The following is a 17,860-nucleotide window of genomic DNA, read 5'->3' on the forward strand; positions in this document are numbered from 1 at the left end:
CCTGCTGTGCGCATCACATCAAATAGAGATGGTGAACGTGTTGCCACCTCCGGACTCACCGACGACGACGTAGTGAAGGAGGTTGGGCTGAGTCTCCTTACTATCTTGAAGAATGAATATGGCGCGGAAGTCCTTGCTATGAAAGATTCAGATTCAAAGCAGATCAAGAAAGCAATGAAAATCCGGAACCCTCATCTTGCCAGTATATTACCGCGAGATGCGAACGTTCTGCTGAAGGAGCAGTTTCAAAGTTACGTGAAGAGACGAGAGCCTTTTAATCGCCGCTTCCGTGATGGTGAGACTGTCAAGCAGTGGTGGGAAGCCGTACGAAGAGATCAGATGGGCCAGGTTCTCGGCGTAAGTTGACCTTATATGTGCACAATGGGCCTTCCTAACGTTGGGAGGTTTGTTGGGCACTTGCTGTGAAGATCTTCTCGGTGTCGGTAAATTCCATGGTTGACGAACGAGCTATGTCGAGCGTTACATGGTTGAATTCCAAGTTACGGAGTCGACAAGACATTTTGACTCTCAATGACACTATTATGATCCGTGGCTGGCATAGGTGGAATCCCCAGGTATCAGCCACCTTTTACACAGGACTGCGAACTTCGCTGACCACTATGCGAGTATAGGTGGCAGCGCCTAAGACTCTGCCAACGGTCAAGTGGCGAGAGATGTCTTCAACCATATTTGGTGATTCAGCTACCGGCCTTATGGAATCCAGCAATGTACAACCTTCCCTTATGGGCACGGGCCCTCTGGAGCTGGACGAAGAACCTGACAGTGAGTATGAAGCGGAACCTGCAAGTACTAGTCAGATCGCACGGGACAAGTTCACTCTACCCAAGATTGGCGGAGTTGAGCTTGAGGCATATATCGACCTCACATCCGAATTTCTGCAAGATGTCCTCTCGGACGTGGCTGTGAACCCCAGACCAGTGGCATCAATAAATGCTGGCAAAGCAGCACACCGAGCTGATATTAGTACATCTGAGGAGGTGGTCTCTTGGGATACTTGGTAGCTTTTCTGTAATTAGCATGTAAATTAGACCAAATTAGCATGCTAATTAGCGCTAATTAACGCGGACCGCGCCGGGTCTCCGCCCCGGACCCCGTTGCTAATTAACGGTAAATTACACCTGCAAATCTGGCCTCCGGCCAGCGACCTGCAAATTAGCAATGCTAATTAGGAGCCGTCCCAAATTTACGGAACCCTAGCACCCAGCCTGTTGTAGACCCCGCTGCCTGATTGGATGACTTTCCGTAAGCATTTAGAGTCGTTTTCTATCCTAGATTCGACTCTAAATGCATCAGCCGAGATGCCGGCTTGTCACGCTCGCCAATTTTGATGGTGGTCGTCGAGTTGAAGCTGTCTGCAAACTTTATTTTGTCAAGGGGGTCCGACGTCTTTGCTATTGCGCCCCCGCGTAAACATGACCAAATATTACCTTTTCGAGAAGAATATCATGTGACCTCCGACCCCTCCGGCCGCGTCACTAAAAATAACTGGACCCAGCCGTATTAAGTAGGCGCCAATTACATTGCCATCATATATTTTTAACGTGTAAGACATGCATTGCTTCTTTAGTGTAGTGGTTATGCGGCATGCATTTAGCACAGGACGTCTAAAGTTCAATTCCTACTGTGCACATTTTTTGATTTGTGCTTTTAGGGTTAGGGTTTATTACCTTTCCTTACTGTTGGCTTTTATATCTACCTTGTCAGCCACATGTATCACAGCTATATAGATTTCAATGAAAATTTATTTTGCTCCATCTATATGACCCTCTTAGTCCAGACTTGAAGATACTCTAAGTGGCCGGACACGCGCGCGGCGGCGGGAAGCCCGCGTTTGCCGGCATCACGTGATATTCTTCTGGATATGGTATATTTGTACGTGCTTGCACGGGGGCGCAGTAAAGCTACCTGGGGTCCGACCCCCCTCTTCAGACTCGCGCTTGCCTCTAAAGGCTCGCTTAGCCTCGGTAAACGTTCGCGTATCATGCCATCATATACTTGCCATCAGTACCTTCCGTGTTTAGCCACTTTCCTTCCTTACATAGTAAGCCGCCATCAATAGCGTGACTGAGGGCTCGTGGCGTTACGGATAGGAGAAACACCTCTATCCTGTCTATCGGTCGTGCGAATGACCGTGACAAGGCACTGTGATGGCGTTTAGGACGGCGAAATCTAGGATTTTTCCTTACGGAAAGTCATCCATTGCTTACACAGATTACCTCGACTTGTGCGCCGACTCGAAATTACCCATCGAGGTCACCGTCGGTGCAATGGCTGAGCTCGTCACGCGTAGGTGTAATACCTTGGGCTGTCCGAGATTTCTGCGGCGCCGCTCCGGCGCGCCCACGCCGTCCACCTATTGCGGCGGTCCAGGTGGAATATTCTCCTTCACGCTCGACATCGAGGATGAGAAGATCGGTCTACTGCAGACGACGCGGGAGCTGCGCGTAACCGTCGTGGCTTACAGTCCCCTCGGGAGAGGCTTGCTCACCGGCAGATATGTCAGAGCGGTGGTTTCAGTGCGCTGTCATATCCTCTGATTGACTAGGGGATCCCTGCAGAAATCTCCCGATGACTTTCACGAGGGCGACTTGAGACGATACGTCCCCAGGTACTCGGAAGAAAACTTCCCCAATATCCTTAAGCTTGTCGATGGCTTGGAGGCTATTGGTGAGCGCCACGGCGCGACCGCGGGGCAAGTGGCTCTCGCCTGGCTGCTCGCCCAGGGCAACGACATCATTCCCATCCCGGGGACAAAGTCCGTGAAGGTCAGTCGTGCGCACCCTGAGGACCTTCCGTGGTCCTAACTTGTATGCGATCCAGTATCTGAAGGAGACCCTCGGCGCCGCGTCCTTCAAGCTGACGCCCGAGGAGATCGCAGAGGTCCGCGCCGCGGCGGTGGGGAGAAAGCGGACGCTGCCAAAGGAGAGCGGTACCAGCCCCGGATGATCGCGTCGCTGTTCCCGGATACTCCGCCCGCGCAGAAGTAGGCGGAAAACAGGCTTAGAGGGCATGTGCTAAATGGTACGCCGCTCGGAGCTAATGCACGTCCCTTCCCCTGGTCGTAGCACCCTTAGTCGAAATTCCAAGTATAAACGACAGCCACAATGATTCTTGAGTTCACCTTTTCCGGTAATGGACCTTCCTCGTAAGGTATTCCATCGTCGTCGAGCGAGCGATGAACTATTTGGTTTCGTTTCATCCTCTATCTCCTTCAACTTGAGGCCCACGCTTTCCGGACTATCCATGACCTCCCAGATCCACCATGCAACCGTGATTCTGCTAACGACAGTCCTCCAAGAGTAGTGCTTCCCATCGCTCATCATTCCGACATAAGGATTTCCTATATTCTTCAATATGGTTTATCTCGCGTCACCTTTCACCCTTCCGACGCGGTGTAGCTTTTGACGTCCATCCTGGTCATGAATAGTATTAAGTAGAAATATACATCACACTCAAGTGTAGATACTATTACACAGGTCGTAAGGTCATAAAAGCAAGCTCACTGGCGACTACTAGTATATACGAGGGAGCAACTACTCACTGTCCACCACTCGACCGGCCTGCCTGTACAACAAGCAGGCTCGCCTTGACCTTGCTCCGCACCATCACCTCCGCCACGACTCCCAAACATCTCTGGGCCTCCACATTACTTTCGCCCGCCACATCTTCCTGAGCAAACATCGCAACGCTGCTGAGATTCCGGCCTATAACAACCAGGTCCCCCGCATTACGTGAGTTCCGACCAACCTCCTTCCGTGCGTACTCGATCGCAGCCGAGAGAGGCGTGCTGGTCTGGGCCCTGTCAAAAAGGACGCGAGCGGCGAGGTCTCCAGGCACGGCATTTCGCACAGAATCGAAGAAAGTCGCGGTAGCTTCCCCAGTTGGCACAATACCGCTATGGCCGAGGCTCGGCAGATACTCGACTGCGCTGGATGACGAATCGCCATGTTCTTCAGGTGTGGCAAAGTAAACGATCGTCGCCATCACGTATGGGTTCTCGGCAAGTTGCAAGACGAGACGCAGGGCAGCGCGGTCGTCAGCGCCTCCAAAGAAGGGCAAGAATATGTGATGATTGGGGCTGGCGCTCGGCGCAACCGCTGAGATACCCTGATCGCGCGTGCTGCGCAGGCTTGCATGGCTAATGGATCGCTGGAGCTTTCGGCGGTCAACGGTTCCCGACCCGCCGAAGTCCTCGTTCACGAAGACGGCCGTACTACAGTTAGCCTTATCCAGTACAGAGGCGACAAAACTGTTGTAGTTGTCCGAGCTGAGCTTGTGGCGCAGAGCATCACCAGATATGACGGCTGACTCGGACATACTCCCCGTCTCGCTCCAGGGAAGGATAATCAAGTCTGCAGAGACATCCGCAGCCCTCGAGACCAAGACGTCGGAGAAGGAGTTTTCCGGGACGACGTCGACCTCTCCTGACACAGCAAGGTTGTTCAAGTATCCAAATGTGCGGAACGTGCCGACCACCGGATCGCGCGCACCGACCGAGTCCACTTCGGAAACCTTCATGACGGAGGAGTCACGGTCTGTCAGTTCGAGGAGGCGCACACCATGCGCTTTGATCGCGACCGGGCGCCGGTGTTGGTCCGACGAGGTCACCTCGTTGCCAACCGTACCCGCACGAGAGGGATGCACCTTGGTGTAGCTATGGTCGGATTTACCGCCAAAGAGGGATACGAAGGGCAACAAGGCAGACATATTGTCCAGGCGGAGGTACACCAATAGTCTTTCGACTTTGCCGCCCTGCAACTTTTCGTACGGGACGGCCACTTCGGAGTCTGCATCATGACCGTTGATGGGGGCGCCAGTCTCCCAGTCGATTTCGTTGCGTCGCCATGCTTCTAATTTCCGTCGGTAATGAGGAGGGTAGAGCCACGAGGTTAGCGGAGTCGTGACAAAGGTCGTAATCAGAGCCATGACCACAAAAATCGTGAAGGTGGTCTGACTGAGGATCTGAGCTTGGAGCCCGATATTCTAACAGACGCGTTCAGCAAGTACTCAATATGATTTGGTCGGGGTTACTAACCAAGACGATAAGCTCAACCAAGCCCTTGCAGCTCATTAGGGCGCCGATGGCAAAGCACTCGCGCCAGACAAGGCCGTTCGCGCGAGCTGCCAGACCGGCTCCTGTGAACTTGGCGCAGAAAGCAACCGCTGTAACTCCAATGACATATGCCCAAGTGATGCCATTATCCAAAAGCCCCAGGTTGGTGTTCAGGCCAGAGTACGCAAAGTACAGCGGCAGGAAGAGGGAGCTGACGATATCTTCCACCTTCTCGGTGACCTTGATGGCGAAGCCGCCTTCGTGCGGACAAATCAACCCGATCATGAACGCGCCAAAAATGGGGTGGACGCCGATGACGCCGGTGAAGAACGCGGAGGTCAGCACCATCAGGAGCGTCAGGACGATAATGCCTTGACTAGGCCCGTCTTGGAGGGTACGCGTCCGTCGGAGAAGCCAGAGGAACGCGGGACGTACGGCATAGGCGAGGAACAGAGTGTAGCCAATGCAAATCAGTAAAACCCAGAGTGCTGTGAGACCACTACCGGCGTTAACAAGCGCGACACAGAGCGCAAGAAGGATCCAGCCTGCAGGAATTATTGGTCAACAATCGACAGAGCGTCGAAAGGGGTAGGCTTACCTACAACGTCGTTGCCGACACCAGCCGAGAGAACAATGACGCCAACTGGTGTCATAAGCAACTTGAGCTCAGTGAGGATTCTGCATAGTACAGGGAAAGCCTGGGGGGAAGAATGAGCAAGGAGCTGCTAATTATAAGCCGTGAGGCGCTTACAGTAATCGACATGGCCACTGCGATGAAGAGGCAGTATACCCCAAAGGATGTTGGTTTGATGTCGGCCTCCATCCGAAACTGGTGATATAGACCATACGATATCGCAGCGCCCAAGCCAAATGGCAAGGCCATGCTGGCCAAACCCACACTAAGCGCTACCCTCCAATTACTGACAAGGACTCGCAAATCCACCTCCAGGCCGACAAGGAAGAGGAAAAGGACGAGGCCGAGGTTGGCGACAAGGGTGAGGTTCGGCATGGACGCAGGCGGGAAAATCGTAGAGGTGAAGTGGGGAATGCGACCCATGACGGAGGGACCGAGCAGGATGCCACCGATGACCTCGGCGATGACACGGGGCTGGCGCAGCTTTGCCAGAGGCCAGTGGAGGAGGCGACAGAAGATTATGATAATGCCGGCCTGAATGCAAGTCAGCGCTTATGGCCTCAGTTTCGTGGCATAGGCTGCATGCACCTACTTGGATGATGAAGATAGTGATGGGATCCTTCGGATTGTACACCGTTGGATTGGAGCCATCTATGATACCTGCTTGCGAAGGAGCTCGCTGCGTGCTGGTAGCAGCGGCTGATGCTGAAGTCAGAGAGGCCATACCGCCGTCAACGCTTCTCTCAAGGTCGGAAGAAGAGAGGGCACAGGATGAGAGCGCATATCGCGAGCTGGAGGCATTTGATATGTGCGAGACAAGCGGCTAGTCCTGTTGCGGGGGTGGCGAGCGCCGCGCAGCCCAGGTACACCCTAACCCTGCCAAACAATACCGTAACAGGATCTTGCCAAGTGCCCAGGACATTCCATCCCTTTGCTAGCATTCTCTTTTGCAACACGTCTGACCGCAGGGCAGCCACTAGCAACCCCACAGGGGCTCAGCTTAGATTCACGGAAAGCTACAATTATTCTGTGTCATTCCATGTGATACTCAGAGCGCTGGCGTCACTATGCTCCTCTAGCTCTGTACGAGAGCTCGCGAAGCCATCCAATCAAAGCCATCAAAGAAACGGCTGCATAACATGCTCCCACGTAGATAATGAGCTTCTCGAACCTACCCTGGTCCACAGTGAATCCGCCTTTTCCTCCAATGGTAGAGTTGCCTCGCCCAGAGATATTTGCGAGCGAAGTTGATATTGGGGTGCAGAGCACGTTCCCCAGCCCGCGTGTCATCATGAGAAAGCCGTACAGCGACATTGCGACGGAAGGTTCTCCTTCTACCGAGAACAGAAGGTGAGTCCTGCTGCATGTACCGGTACTGGATGCCGCTTACTGGATATTCTCTGGACAAAGTCAGACCACAAAGTGCTCCATCCCCCAGCGAAGAGCCCATAGGTTGCCCCAAATAACATTAGGCCTGCAACATTTCCAATCACACCCCAAAGAATGAAGGTGCTGATGCATGATAGGGTTGCAGTGAGGAGTGCGATCGGCCACGGGGTAAACCGATCAGAAAGCAATCCAACCACTACGGGCCCCAGCGCCGATGATCCTAGGCTCAAGTTGTTCAGCGCTCAGTCCTCAGAGCCGGAGGAGGGTTCAAAAATGACTACCCACCATTCAACAGTGCCAGCGCCAGCGATGACATGGAGCTGTCCAAACCGAGTGCTGATGAGAAGGCTATATTCGAGCAGGTCAGGTAATGTCAAGTGAAATCCCGACACCAACTCACTAGGTATCCAAAGAATAGGAACGAAGAACGCAAATCCCTGTATCGTATTTGCAACCACAAGACTCCACCATGACGGGTCCTTCGCCCAACCCAGAAGCGCGCCAGTCCTACGTCCCGGTCCATGAATCCTGCTCTCAGGTAACCGCGGTCTGATGTAGTATAGGGCGGGCAAGAGAAGAGACAGGACCATTCCGGACAGAATTCGGAGTGTCGCCGCAATTCCCACTGATTCCAGCAACGGGGGAATGACAAAGGGAAGGACGAGGCCAGTAGCTGCTGTCCCTATTAGGTAGCTTGAGTAATTCTGAATTGCATTGGATCGAAAGGGATGCGTCCTACCGGCGAAAAGGACACTATTAGCGAAGCCTCGGCGTCTTACGAACCACTCAGACATATACGAGATGCACGGAGGGTATATAACAGCTGGCGAAAGGGGAATGCGTCATAAGGAGCGGTTTAGCAGGCGCAAGGAACCTACCTCCTCCGAGGCCGTAAAGCACTCCTTGAAGGAACACTAGTTCGGAGACCTGGTGTATCTGGTCAGTGCACGCAGGATATTGTACGAATGCCCGCTTACCTTATGGGTGTAGCTTGACGCAAGCAAACTAATCCAGCATAAAGCCGTGCCAACCCACATCAGAGGACGTCTATGTGCGGGATAACGCGCGATGTAGGGATATACGATGACCCCTTGCAAGATTTCTGTCAATGAAGACCTGGAGCTGGGAGCGCAGGACATACCGGTACAATATATAGTCCCAGAGGAGAGCGTCCCAACCAGAGGTAGAAGGGTAGAAGCTCGGGGTTGGGAGGTAATTTTGGCATCTTGCAAATATGCATCCAGGAGTATACCGTATGAGAATGGTATACTCCAAACCACCGCCTCAACCATAGCAGCGGAAATGAGCTGCCACGGTAGCGATGGTACAAAAGTACATTGTCAGACCTCATTATATGCTGGAGACTCAGAAATCACGTACGAACGACCATGCTGCAAACCCGGTGTCCACGGGTGCTAGATTTGTTTCATTGGATATTTGGTCGGTTCGACGGGCGTCGAGTTCATGTAGGGAGATTTCCTGGCTCATTTCACGCACTGCTGGTCAAGAGTACTCATTGCATTTGAACCTATTTGAACCAACCAGTAGGATGATGAGTCACTCGGCTAAGATGACTCGGGGATCGTGCTTTATCTAGACGAACGCGTATCACGACACATCTATGAGCCGAACGCTTTCAACTTTCTTTGCAGACTGAGACAGCTTGAAGCACCTATACTAGGAACCTCGCAGGACTGAAACAGGAGCTGCAGATAGATGTCGAGGATGTTTGCCAACCACGATAAATCGGAAGAATAATGTCTACCTCATCTCATCGGTTCGCTGCTAGCACTTCCACTCGGCACAACGATAAATTGCTACGACGACTTAACGTAAGATATGATAACCTGTCTCCCCACACTCGCCGCCAGCCGTGCCCTCTCCTTACTCGCCAGAAAATCAAAATCGCGTATGCGCAGGTGCCGCGAGGGCGCAAGCTCCACCACGTCGGGCTCCATATGAGGGTACGCCATGTTATGTATGTGTATCACGGGGCCTGCTGTCGGTGAGACGGGAGATATCCCAAATCGACTGGGGTGCGTGGGACACCATCTGGCGTGCGCGTCAGTATGCGAGGTATTGGAGAAGGGGAGAGGAGGAGAGGGACATACCGGAATTTGTCGTTTCCGCCGGGGAAGCTCACACCTGACAGAGACGGTTTGCCCCCTCGTAGCATCGTGAGGTCCCATATTGAATATCGTGAACCGTACGCAGCGCCGATTCTACAGCCCGTCAGCATCGCCGTGAATTGGAGAGCGCTCGAAGGACTCACATATCCGGTGAATCCACGCGCCAGGCCACCGAACCACCCTTGCCCGACGCGAAGCCCATAGTGCTCTCCGCCAGCGCGCGCGGCTCGACGAGCTCTAGGATGCTGTGCCGCCGGAAAGAGAACGCTTCGTCGGGGATGGTCGAGCGCCAGTCGACGAGGAAGATGGAGCCCTGGCAGTCGCCCACCAGGAGCTCCTTGGAGCTCGACGGATGGGCACACACGGAGTTCAGCGCGTGGGAGTACTTGATCGCGTATGCGACAGGCTCGGACAGGCGGCCTGGGATGTCTGCGGCGTTCTCTGGTATGTCTTCTTCGGGAGGGATGTCGGGGTAAAGGTCCCAGACTAGGAGTAGTCTGTCGTCTACCAGGTAGGTGAGGAGTGGCCGAAGAGGTTCGAGAAATTACGCACCTGAGACGGTGGCGAGGTACCGCGCGCCTCCGCCGCAGAACGTCATGTCGTTCACCCGCCCGTGGTGGCCGGTCAGCTCTGCACCCAGTTTGCCCACGTTCTCCCCTTCTTCGCGCGACTTTGTGCATATCGCGAGGTCAAAGTCGTCCGTAGCTATTGCCAGTCTGGTCTTGGGTTGAGCACGCGTGCAATACGTCCAGGCGAGACAGGACGTACTCTACCATCCATTCGTCTGTCACTGACGGAGAAACCGTCCTGGGTGACCAAGCTAGAGACGTTACGGGGCCTCCCAAGTGGAAGCATGCAATACTTTGACACGTCGTCTCGCCCTATTCCGCCCAGAATAAAGTGGCTGCAGACTCGTACCAGTAGAAATCAGGCTTACCACAAGCAGCACATTACAGCTATGCTCCCCCGTCACCGCGACCAAATCCGAAGCATCATCAAAGTGACACGCCCGCACGGCGCCAGCAGCAGACTCGAGGTTGTACGTGATCGTCGAGGGAGCCATATTGCACTTCTACGCTGTGGCAAGCGCGCGCGGACGCGTTGTTTGCGCGTATTAGAATCGCAAGGCCCTGCCCAATAAGCACAAACAAACAGCCACCAACCCGGATTGGTATTTCACGGCTGCTGCTGTATATAGCCGGCGTTGCGTTTGTATGCCAGAGACTCAGACCGAGGGATTCAAGGGCCGCTGGGTCAATCCTAAAGCCAAGCTCAAGTCCGCTGCGCCGTCCACTGCGAGGAAAGCCCCCAACCCGTTCCTGTTCTTCGCGATCACCACAGCGTCGTTCGGTGCTTTCTATTACCTCACGAAGAAACGCGCCGCGAATAACAGCCCGACGTCGCGCCAGCACGATAACCCGCTCGTTCCCCCTATCCGTCGTAAAGAGGACCAGCAGCAGTGATGGCGCCTATCATTGAGAAGATCGCGCAGGCGCTGCATTTACCGCACAAGGACTCGAAGAAGGGGGAGAGCGCGCCTCCTGCAACCTCTCATGCGCCGGCTCCCGCTGCAGCCGGTTCAGCCCCTGCGGCCGACGCTCCCAAGACGCAAGTGTTCGACAGCAGCAAGGTCACGGTGATCTTCGTCCTCGGCGGGCCAGGGGCAGGTGATTATCGTGGCGGCCACGCTTGTTCTGTGCTCTGAGGCAGCGTCCCGACAGGCAAAGGCACCCAGTGCGACAAGCTCGTGCGCGAGTTTGACTTTTGCCACCTCTCAGGTACGTCTTTCCCTCCTTCCCTCCCTTCGCCTGTGTTCTCATATTCAATCCCCCCCCCCCCATGCAGCGGGCGACCTCCTCCGCGCGGAGCAAAACCGCGAGAAGTCGGAGTACGGCGAGCTCATCCGGACGTACATCAAGGAGGGGCAGATCGTGCCGATGGAGATCACCATCAAGCTGCTCGAGAACGCGATGCGCGCCGCGCTCGCCGAGGGGCGCGCGGGCGAGGGCTGGGCGGAGGGAAAGGGTCGGTTCTTGATTGATGGGTTCCCGCGGAAGATGGACCAGGCGCTCAAGTTTGACGAAGAGGTGAGTTTGAGTTCTTTGGGTGGTGGAGGGGAGGGGATGTGCTGATGGGGGGATAGGTGTGCCAGTCGAGTTTGGTGCTGTTCTTCACGACGACGGAGGAGGTGATGTTGAAGCGGCTGCTAAAACGCGGGGAGACGAGCGGGCGGGAGGATGATAACGAGGAGAGCATCAAGAAGCGGTTCCGTGCGTGTTATCTTCTGCCCGAGGTGTGACTGCGGATTCTGAGGGTGCGGATACGGCGTCTAGGCACGTACAAGGAGACGACGATGCCCGTCATCGAGCATTACAACAAGCAAGGCAAAGTTGCCAGTGTAAGTGCCCTTCTATGCTGTGCTGCACCTCACTTACACCCGTTCAGATCGACGCCTCTCCCTCCATCGACGAGGTTTACGAGAAGGCTAGCGCTGTGATTAAAGAGCTCTTTGCTGGCACGCTGAACCGCAATGTCACCGTTTAAGAAGGGTCATCATACAAACTACATATCACACTGTAATGTTCTATCTAGGAGAAGCTTCTGATACCATATAGATCACAAATGCATCTAGACTTGCCATAGGTCTGATCGTCAAGCATAGACTGAGAAAGTGATCCCGTTGTCGGTGGATGAGGTCGCTACACAGGAAGCCTTTCCTGACTGCGCAATGTTGAAGATCGCACCGTCGGCGCACAACAGGTGTGCACGATCATCAGCGCCCTCCTGTAACAAATGAGCCAAGATCATATGGAAAGGGAGCAAACCGCAACTCACCGGCACCCACTGAAAGCTGGCGCAGCGAAAGTACTCGACGACCGTCTCGCCATCCCCCTCCGTGACGGGCTGCCGGTCGGGTGCGTACCGCAGATTGACATGGTTCCCGTTATTGTAGGCCTCGCCCAGCACGCGGCCGGCCTTTTGCGCAAACACCTCCCTGTCGTCGGCCGAGTCGGACGACACGGCGGGGTCGCGCAGGGGGCGCACGACGACGAGGTCGAGTGCGGGTGCGGTGGGGGGCGAGGAGGCCGCGAGGGGGGTGATGCGGAAGAGGGGCTCGAGGCGGTCGACGTTGACGGTGGAGAGGAAGTACGCGAACGGGCCGTGCAGGGTGGTAGGCTCCTGCGCGCGCGGGGTAAGCGCGGCGGCGGTGGGGTCGTAGATGGAGATTGGGGGGTGCAAGGTGACGGAGGCGCGGTACCAGCGTGTGATGTTCTGCGCGGCGGCGGCTTTGAAGCGCTCGATGCCGGGCATGGATGCGCGCAGGGCTTCGGAGTCGTGGAGGATGGAGGCGTGGAGGGCGGTGGAGGTGACGACGGCAGAGTAGACGGTGGACGAGGAGGAAAGCGTCGTCTTTGCGAGGGTGAGCGGCTTTGGAGGGGCGCTGGTGAGAAAGGCGGATAGGCCTTTGAGGCGGTAGGACGTGGGGTCTTGGTCGGCGCCGGAGGGGGGGAAGAGGGAGGAGTAGAGCGCGTTGGCTGTTCCGAGCGGGACGATGACCAGGTCTACTCTGGTGGCTGCTGCTTCAGGCAGACCGTTGACGATTTCGTGGACGGTGCCATCCCCGGAGCCGATAATTACTGTGACCGGTCCCGGGTGGGCGGCAATGTGGGATTTGACAAGTTCTCCGGCGTGGCCTGCGCGTTCGGTAGACGCGATGTTGGTGGGATTCTTGTCGTGCTGGTGCAGAAGAGGTATAACATGCTCCTCGAAGAATTGCTTTGCTGACCGGTCTCCGGATGCAGGGTTGTAGATGACAAGAAGAGACATATCTTAGCTGTTGTTGTATATTATTCCAGGACTTTGGCAGGAAATAGATGGAGGAAAGTCACTTCGAGGCTGATTGTGGCTGGCTGATGGCGACATTGATTAGATCTGCGATGAGATCTGTCTCGATCGCCTGATCGCAATGCGGTGCCGAGCGCCCGATCTTATCTGTGCCGTCCGCTGTCGCCGTCGTTGCATGTTGCTCAGCTCGCTGCCCGTCCGTTCCTTCAGACTCTTTAAATCGCGTGCCATGTCCACATCACCAGAGGCTCCGACGCTGAAGCCGTTCAGGCTGGCGCTCGTCCAGCTCGGTCAGGTCACGTCGGATACGAAGAGCAACCTGGCGCATGCGAGGGATATGATCAGCAAGGCCGCGTCTGGCCAGGGGTCCAAGAAGCCTGACTTGGTCGTCTTGCCGGTATGAAAAGCGCTACATACACGGGGTAGAACTGAGATTAGCTGGATGTTCCAGGAGTGTTTCAATTCACCGTACGGCGCCAAGCACTTCCCAGTCTTTGCCGAGACGATAGGCTACACCCCGGGACAGCCCTACGATGTCTCCAAAAGCGAGAGCGGCAGCGTCAAGATGCTTTCAGAAGCCGCCAAGGAAGAGGGCGTCTGGCTGATCGGCGGTAAGATGGCGTCGTTGGAATTGCCACTTCAGCCGACACTCCATACCTGTAGGCTCGATACCGGAGCGTGATGCCACCGACAGCAAAAAGCTCTACAACACCTGCACTGTCTACTCTCCAAAAGGTTTGCTCCTAGTATGTCTTAGCACCCCAATATCCTAACTAGCCGTCTAGGTGACCTGGTCGCGCTGCACCGCAAGCTCCATCTCTTCGACATTGACATTCCCGGCAAGATCACTTTCAAGGTGAGCAGCTACTCCATTCACACTTCCGCTGTTTCATCTCATGCAAAGCATTGTGGATAGGAAAGCGAAATACTCAGTGCCGGGACGACCATGAACATGTTCGACACCGACTTTGCGCGCATAGGTCTGGGCATCTGCTACGACGTGCGCTTTCCCGAGTTGGCCATGATTGCGGCACGCAGGGGTAAACGCTCCCGTATCCTTCCTTCGAGTAAGGGTGTTAACCAACAACGTTAATTACACAGGCTGTCATGCTATTATCTACCCGTCCGCATTTAACCTAACCACGGGCCCGTTACATTGGGAGCTGCTGCAGCGTGCTCGGTGAGCTCAGTGAATCCCCGACCGGACGCTCAGGACTGAACGCCCTGCCAGTGCCGTGGACAATCAGATCTTTGTGTCGATGTGCAGTCCTGCCCGGGATATGTCCGCAGAGTACCATGCTGTGAGTGTCCGGCCATCTTCTACCGCAAACGCAGCTCTCAGATGTATCATGCAGTGGGGCCACTCGATGGTCGTAGATCCCATGTAAGTCCCTATCACAATCTGCGAATTATCTCTAGCTGATCGCCCGCGCTAGGGCGACCGTGCTCGCCGAGGCCGGGCACGAGGAGGAGATTATCTACGTCGACATCGGTGCGTCCCTTCCTGCGATGCTCTATCAGCTCACCCTCATTGCCTTGCAGACCCGGCGGTGTTCCACTCCGCGCGCGCGGGCATCCCGGTCACGACGCAGCGCCGCTTCGATGTGTATCCAGACGTGAGCGAGGCGGCTGCATGAGTGCGACTACTGGTATCTCAGATTGGCGCCGCGATGGGATGGGATTCAGAGGTTTCTAGCGCATTCGGAGGGCTCGATTGATACTCATCTTCCGCGTATACAAAGAAATCGAACAGAAGGAAACCGAGCACCATGCATTGCAGATATCATCCAATGATTTATGTATCATTAGCAAGCGCACGATCACAGCGCTGGACAGGAAGAAAGCACTGAAAGATTTCAGCAGAATGAAGGGGAGCAGAGGCTTACATAAGCGTGTTGCCCAAGCGCAGCGGTGCCAATTACCGGATATGGCGATGTGCTGCGAAGCTTCCAGGACGTTCCACTGCGATCCCCCGCCTTGAAAGAGGGCGCCGCTTGCTATCCCCTCCCTCGCATTCCCTCTTCCTTCGTACTCACCGCCGCAGCCATGGTCAAGGAAACGTACGTGCCCGCGCGAATTTACCTGGACTTGTTCTGATAGCTTGCTTGGTTATCAGGAAATATTACGACTTGCTGGAAGTCCCAGAAGACGCCTCCGAGGCGGACTTGAAGAAGGCCTACCGGAAAAAGTGAGTTGGGCGGTTTGGGGTGGCGCGAGGGGGCGTGTTCTCATCGGTGTGCTTTTGCGCAGAGCACTACGCCTGCACCCAGACAAGGGCGGTGATCCGGAGCTGTTCAAGGAGGTTACACACGCGTGCGTATTTTCCGCGGTGGCTTGCGCGTGGCGCTGTGCTGACTCACGTTGTGCGCGCAGATACGAAGTCTTGTCCGACCCGCAAAAGCGGAGCATATACGATGCACGGGGAGAGGCGGGCTTGTCAGAGTCGGGCGGGATGGGCGGGATGGATCCACAAGTGAGTATTTTATTCCCCCGGGCTGCGTCACCGCGAAGGTCGTGATGCCAATCTGGGTGTGCGCTCCAGGATCTGTTCAGCCAGCTATTCGGCGGCGGCGGCTTCTTCGGTGGGGGACCCTCGCGGTCCTCGGGGCCGCGCAAGAGCAAGGACCTCGTCCACCGCGTGCATGTCTCGCTCGAGGACCTGTACAAGGGCAAGACGACGAAGCTCGCGCTCACGCGCAACATCATCTGCGCGAAATGCGGCGGCAAGGGCGGCAAGGAGGGCGCGGTGCGCCAGTGCGGGACGTGCAGCGGGCGCGGTGTGAAGATCACGCTGCGCCAGATGGGCCCGATGATCCAGCAGCTGCAGCAGCCGTGCGACGAGTGCTCGGGCACGGGCGAGATTATCAACCACAAGGACCGCTGCAAGACGTGTAATGGCCGCAAGACGGTTTCGGAGAAGAAGATGCTCGAGGTGCATATCGACAAGGGTATGCGCGGGGGCCAGACGATCACCTTCCGTGGGGAGAGCGACCAGGCGCCGGGTGTTGTGCCTGGAGACGTGATTATTGTTGTGGAGGAGAAGCCTCACGACCGGTTCCGGCGGCAAGAGAACAACCTGTTCACCGAGGTCGAGCTCGACTTGCTCACGGCGCTCGGTGGCGGCCAGTTCGCGATCAAGCACCTCGACGACCGCGCATTGGTGGTCAACCTCGTACCCGGCGAAGTCATCAAGCATGGTGAGTACAAGTACCTGCCCGGCTCAGTGTTTCGTCTGCGCCTTGCGTCATCACTGACGAAATTCTCACGAATTTGCAGACCAGATGAAGGTCATCCCGGGCCAGGGCATGCCCTCACTGCGACATCACGAATATGGAGACTTGTTCATCAAGTTCTCGATCGTGTTCCCGGACCACATCGACCCGTCCAAGATCGAGTTCCTCGAGAAGGCGCTGCCGCCAAGGAAGCCGCTCGAGAAGTTCCCGAAGAACATCCTGCTCGAGGAGGCCGAGCTGGAGGAGGTCGACGCGAGAAGGCAAGAGTCGATGAGCCGGGGCGAAGACATGATGGACGAGGACGAGGGCGAGCCTAGAGTACAGTGCGCACAGCAATGATTGCATACATCTTTTGGACTTGTTGTATTTCTCTTACTTATCCCCCACCGCATCATGCTCGCATTTGTCATCTGTCCTCATCCCATGCTGTGTGCACTGTTCTGTTGGCCCTCTGGTCTGCAGTTGTTTCACTAGATTCCATGTTACTAGTATACATGACGATATTAATGACACTGATCAGCTGGATCTATTATACACGGGGTATCAGCACTTTTCGGCTTCCCAACGGGTCTACAAGCAGAGTCAACGAGCGTAGGGCAAAGGATTAACATGATTTCCTTACCTCCGGATGCGCCTTGAACTGTTCGTACAGTTCTCTGTTGAAGAAGCTGACTTCGGTTTCATTCTCTGTGGATGGATTAGATAGAGCACAACACAACGGGGTCAATGACCCTTACCGAACCCACACTCTGCAAGGGTTTTCGAGTCGTCGTCCAATATCCAGTCATCATGGTCGAGATTTATGATCAGATTACTCGTCTGGGGGTCTCCCTTTAGCAGGCGTGCGTGGCCGACGGTTCACAAGCGTACCTTGGCTCCATGTGCCTTTGTATAGAGCTTTAACGTATCTATAGAGGGTGACCTGAGTATTCCATACGAACAGAGAACTATGTAAGACTCACCATAGTGAACAGTACGATATGGCTTCCATCCAGGCTGCGTCTGAATGGCTACGCTATCGATTACTAGCCTATACAACATTGGAAATTCGAAGAGACGAACCTTGCCGTGCCATCTCCTTCAGTTCACCAACCGTCACCTTCTCGAGATTCACATCCTTCAGGACAAGATTCTTCTCTGTCCGGAACTCGAAGGACTTGATTATCCGCAGAGTCAGGACCGCGGAAGTCTTTGGACGTGCAAGGTTTGTCGGCAGGTCGTAGTCGGACATTACAGTTCGAGACTAGTCGAGGTAGGAATCGTAGTTTATGTTTGCCAGAATGCAATGCAGACAGTGATTAAAGGGGGCTGTTTATCGGATGCAACAGTAGAAATGCCATCTTGCAGCGTCGTAGGGACGGCCAGAACATGCTAGACCAAAGGACTAATGAGGACGATTCGTCCGATTCCGGTCGCTGTGGCTGAACATGTGCGCATGCTTTCTTTAGTTGCTCGAATGAATCCAACCACCGTCGAGGCCGTCAGCTGTTCGTCTCTCACTCGGCAGCGCTGACCGACGTCTGCGCTATCGAATGAGCAGACAACGTCTCTGGCC

At 55.2% G+C, this 17,860-nt stretch overlaps 10 protein-coding genes across 10 annotated transcripts; 5 read left to right on the forward strand and 5 right to left on the reverse strand.

Moving 5' to 3' along the window:
* Positions 1 to 231: 231 nt before the first annotated feature.
* GLOTRDRAFT_29013 (uncharacterized protein) lies at positions 232 to 575 on the forward strand (the record flags this gene model as incomplete). Its single annotated transcript, XM_007864627.1, has 2 exons — positions 232 to 357; positions 405 to 575. Coding segments are annotated over 2 exons (297 nt in total), but the record flags the coding sequence as incomplete, so codon positions are not given.
* A 1,713-nt stretch (positions 576 to 2,288) lies between these two features.
* On the forward strand, positions 2,289 to 3,115 carry GLOTRDRAFT_137200 (Aldo/keto reductase; the record flags this gene model as incomplete). The annotated part of the gene is made up of 3 exons (XM_007865469.1): positions 2,289 to 2,519; positions 2,580 to 2,786; positions 2,842 to 3,115. The coding sequence occupies 3 exons, from the start codon at positions 2,289 to 2,291 to the stop codon at positions 2,965 to 2,967; spliced, it is 564 nt and encodes a 187-aa protein (XP_007863660.1). The 3' UTR covers positions 2,968 to 3,115.
* Positions 3,116 to 3,432: 317 nt separating this feature from the next.
* On the reverse strand, positions 3,433 to 6,432 carry GLOTRDRAFT_72964 (K/H antiporter 1; the record flags this gene model as incomplete). Its single annotated transcript, XM_007865470.1, has 5 exons — positions 3,433 to 5,004; positions 5,057 to 5,619; positions 5,673 to 5,772; positions 5,826 to 6,242; positions 6,301 to 6,432. The coding sequence occupies 5 exons, from the start codon at positions 6,430 to 6,432 to the stop codon at positions 3,559 to 3,561; spliced, it is 2,658 nt and encodes an 885-aa protein (XP_007863661.1). The 3' UTR covers positions 3,433 to 3,558.
* A 245-nt stretch (positions 6,433 to 6,677) lies between these two features.
* GLOTRDRAFT_110231 (MFS general substrate transporter) lies at positions 6,678 to 8,627 on the reverse strand. The gene is made up of 9 exons (XM_007865471.1): positions 8,478 to 8,627; positions 8,239 to 8,404; positions 8,075 to 8,187; positions 7,976 to 8,024; positions 7,837 to 7,920; positions 7,498 to 7,779; positions 7,383 to 7,445; positions 7,099 to 7,317; positions 6,678 to 7,042 (listed from the first exon to the last, which is right to left on the reverse strand). Exons 1-9 carry the CDS (start codon positions 8,583 to 8,585, stop codon positions 6,774 to 6,776), a joined length of 1,353 nt encoding a protein of 450 aa, XP_007863662.1. The 5' UTR covers positions 8,586 to 8,627; the 3' UTR covers positions 6,678 to 6,773.
* A 217-nt stretch (positions 8,628 to 8,844) lies between these two features.
* GLOTRDRAFT_137202 (uncharacterized protein) lies at positions 8,845 to 10,291 on the reverse strand (the record flags this gene model as incomplete). Its single annotated transcript, XM_007865472.1, has 6 exons — positions 8,845 to 9,149; positions 9,209 to 9,319; positions 9,370 to 9,730; positions 9,779 to 9,942; positions 9,995 to 10,107; positions 10,164 to 10,291. Coding segments are annotated over 6 exons (1,112 nt in total), but the record flags the coding sequence as incomplete, so codon positions are not given.
* Positions 10,292 to 10,423: 132 nt separating this feature from the next.
* GLOTRDRAFT_110233 (UMP-CMP kinase) lies at positions 10,424 to 12,130 on the forward strand. The gene is made up of 7 exons (XM_007865473.1): positions 10,424 to 10,893; positions 10,948 to 11,004; positions 11,072 to 11,313; positions 11,370 to 11,496; positions 11,560 to 11,624; positions 11,672 to 12,012; positions 12,064 to 12,130. Exons 1-6 carry the CDS (start codon positions 10,689 to 10,691, stop codon positions 11,768 to 11,770), a joined length of 795 nt encoding a protein of 264 aa, XP_007863664.1. The 5' UTR covers positions 10,424 to 10,688; the 3' UTR covers positions 11,771 to 12,012; positions 12,064 to 12,130.
* GLOTRDRAFT_114909 (uncharacterized protein) lies at positions 11,879 to 13,108 on the reverse strand (the record flags this gene model as incomplete). The annotated part of the gene is made up of 2 exons (XM_007865474.1): positions 12,062 to 13,108; positions 11,879 to 12,010 (listed from the first exon to the last, which is right to left on the reverse strand). Exons 1-2 carry the CDS (start codon positions 13,052 to 13,054, stop codon positions 11,879 to 11,881), a joined length of 1,125 nt encoding a protein of 374 aa, XP_007863665.1. The 5' UTR covers positions 13,055 to 13,108.
* Positions 13,109 to 13,279: 171 nt separating this feature from the next.
* On the forward strand, positions 13,280 to 14,886 carry GLOTRDRAFT_72978 (carbon-nitrogen hydrolase). Its single transcript, XM_007865475.1, has 10 exons — positions 13,280 to 13,469; positions 13,524 to 13,683; positions 13,736 to 13,807; positions 13,858 to 13,928; positions 13,989 to 14,112; positions 14,174 to 14,252; positions 14,304 to 14,373; positions 14,428 to 14,456; positions 14,509 to 14,564; positions 14,615 to 14,886. The coding sequence occupies exons 1-10, from the start codon at positions 13,302 to 13,304 to the stop codon at positions 14,707 to 14,709; spliced, it is 924 nt and encodes a 307-aa protein (XP_007863666.1). The 5' UTR covers positions 13,280 to 13,301; the 3' UTR covers positions 14,710 to 14,886.
* Positions 14,887 to 15,189: 303 nt separating this feature from the next.
* On the forward strand, positions 15,190 to 16,644 carry GLOTRDRAFT_35434 (uncharacterized protein; the record flags this gene model as incomplete). The annotated part of the gene is made up of 5 exons (XM_007864638.1): positions 15,190 to 15,260; positions 15,323 to 15,385; positions 15,446 to 15,545; positions 15,615 to 16,269; positions 16,349 to 16,644. Coding segments are annotated over 5 exons (1,185 nt in total), but the record flags the coding sequence as incomplete, so codon positions are not given.
* Positions 16,645 to 16,848: 204 nt separating this feature from the next.
* On the reverse strand, positions 16,849 to 17,536 carry GLOTRDRAFT_127004 (uncharacterized protein; the record flags this gene model as incomplete). The annotated part of the gene is made up of 6 exons (XM_007865476.1): positions 16,849 to 16,875; positions 16,928 to 16,992; positions 17,043 to 17,124; positions 17,176 to 17,213; positions 17,268 to 17,315; positions 17,368 to 17,536. The coding sequence occupies 6 exons, from the start codon at positions 17,534 to 17,536 to the stop codon at positions 16,849 to 16,851; spliced, it is 429 nt and encodes a 142-aa protein (XP_007863667.1).
* Between the last annotated feature and the right edge of the window lie 324 nt (positions 17,537 to 17,860).

Source organism: Gloeophyllum trabeum (genome assembly GCF_000344685.1).
Source record: "Gloeophyllum trabeum ATCC 11539 unplaced genomic scaffold GLOTRscaffold_00003, whole genome shotgun sequence".
Taxonomy (NCBI): Eukaryota; Fungi; Basidiomycota; class Agaricomycetes; order Gloeophyllales; family Gloeophyllaceae; genus Gloeophyllum; species Gloeophyllum trabeum.

Excerpts from the sequence above, each read along its gene's own strand:
- GLOTRDRAFT_110231 (XM_007865471.1), bottom strand. The coding sequence starts at position 8,585 with ATGAGCCAGGAAATCTCCCTACATGAACTCGACGCCCGTCGAACCGAC. Across the intron at positions 7,921-7,975 it reads GCTTTACGGCCTCGGAGGAG|CTGTTATATACCCTCCGTGC; the intron begins GTAGGTTCCTTG and ends CCCTTTCGCCAG. Across the intron at positions 7,318-7,382 it reads GGCGCTGGCACTGTTGAATG|GATCATCGGCGCTGGGGCCC; the intron begins GTGGGTAGTCAT and ends ACTTGAGCCTAG.
- GLOTRDRAFT_110233 (XM_007865473.1), top strand. The coding sequence starts at position 10,689 with ATGGCGCCTATCATTGAGAAGATCGCGCAGGCGCTGCATTTACCGCAC. Across the intron at positions 10,894-10,947 it reads CCTCGGCGGGCCAGGGGCAG|GCAAAGGCACCCAGTGCGAC; the intron begins GTGATTATCGTG and ends GCGTCCCGACAG. Across the intron at positions 11,497-11,559 it reads GAGCATCAAGAAGCGGTTCC|GCACGTACAAGGAGACGACG; the intron begins GTGCGTGTTATC and ends TACGGCGTCTAG.
- GLOTRDRAFT_72978 (XM_007865475.1), top strand. The coding sequence starts at position 13,302 with ATGTCCACATCACCAGAGGCTCCGACGCTGAAGCCGTTCAGGCTGGCG. Across the intron at positions 13,470-13,523 it reads CTGACTTGGTCGTCTTGCCG|GAGTGTTTCAATTCACCGTA; the intron begins GTATGAAAAGCG and ends TGGATGTTCCAG. Across the intron at positions 14,457-14,508 it reads TCGATGGTCGTAGATCCCAT|GGCGACCGTGCTCGCCGAGG; the intron begins GTAAGTCCCTAT and ends CGCCCGCGCTAG.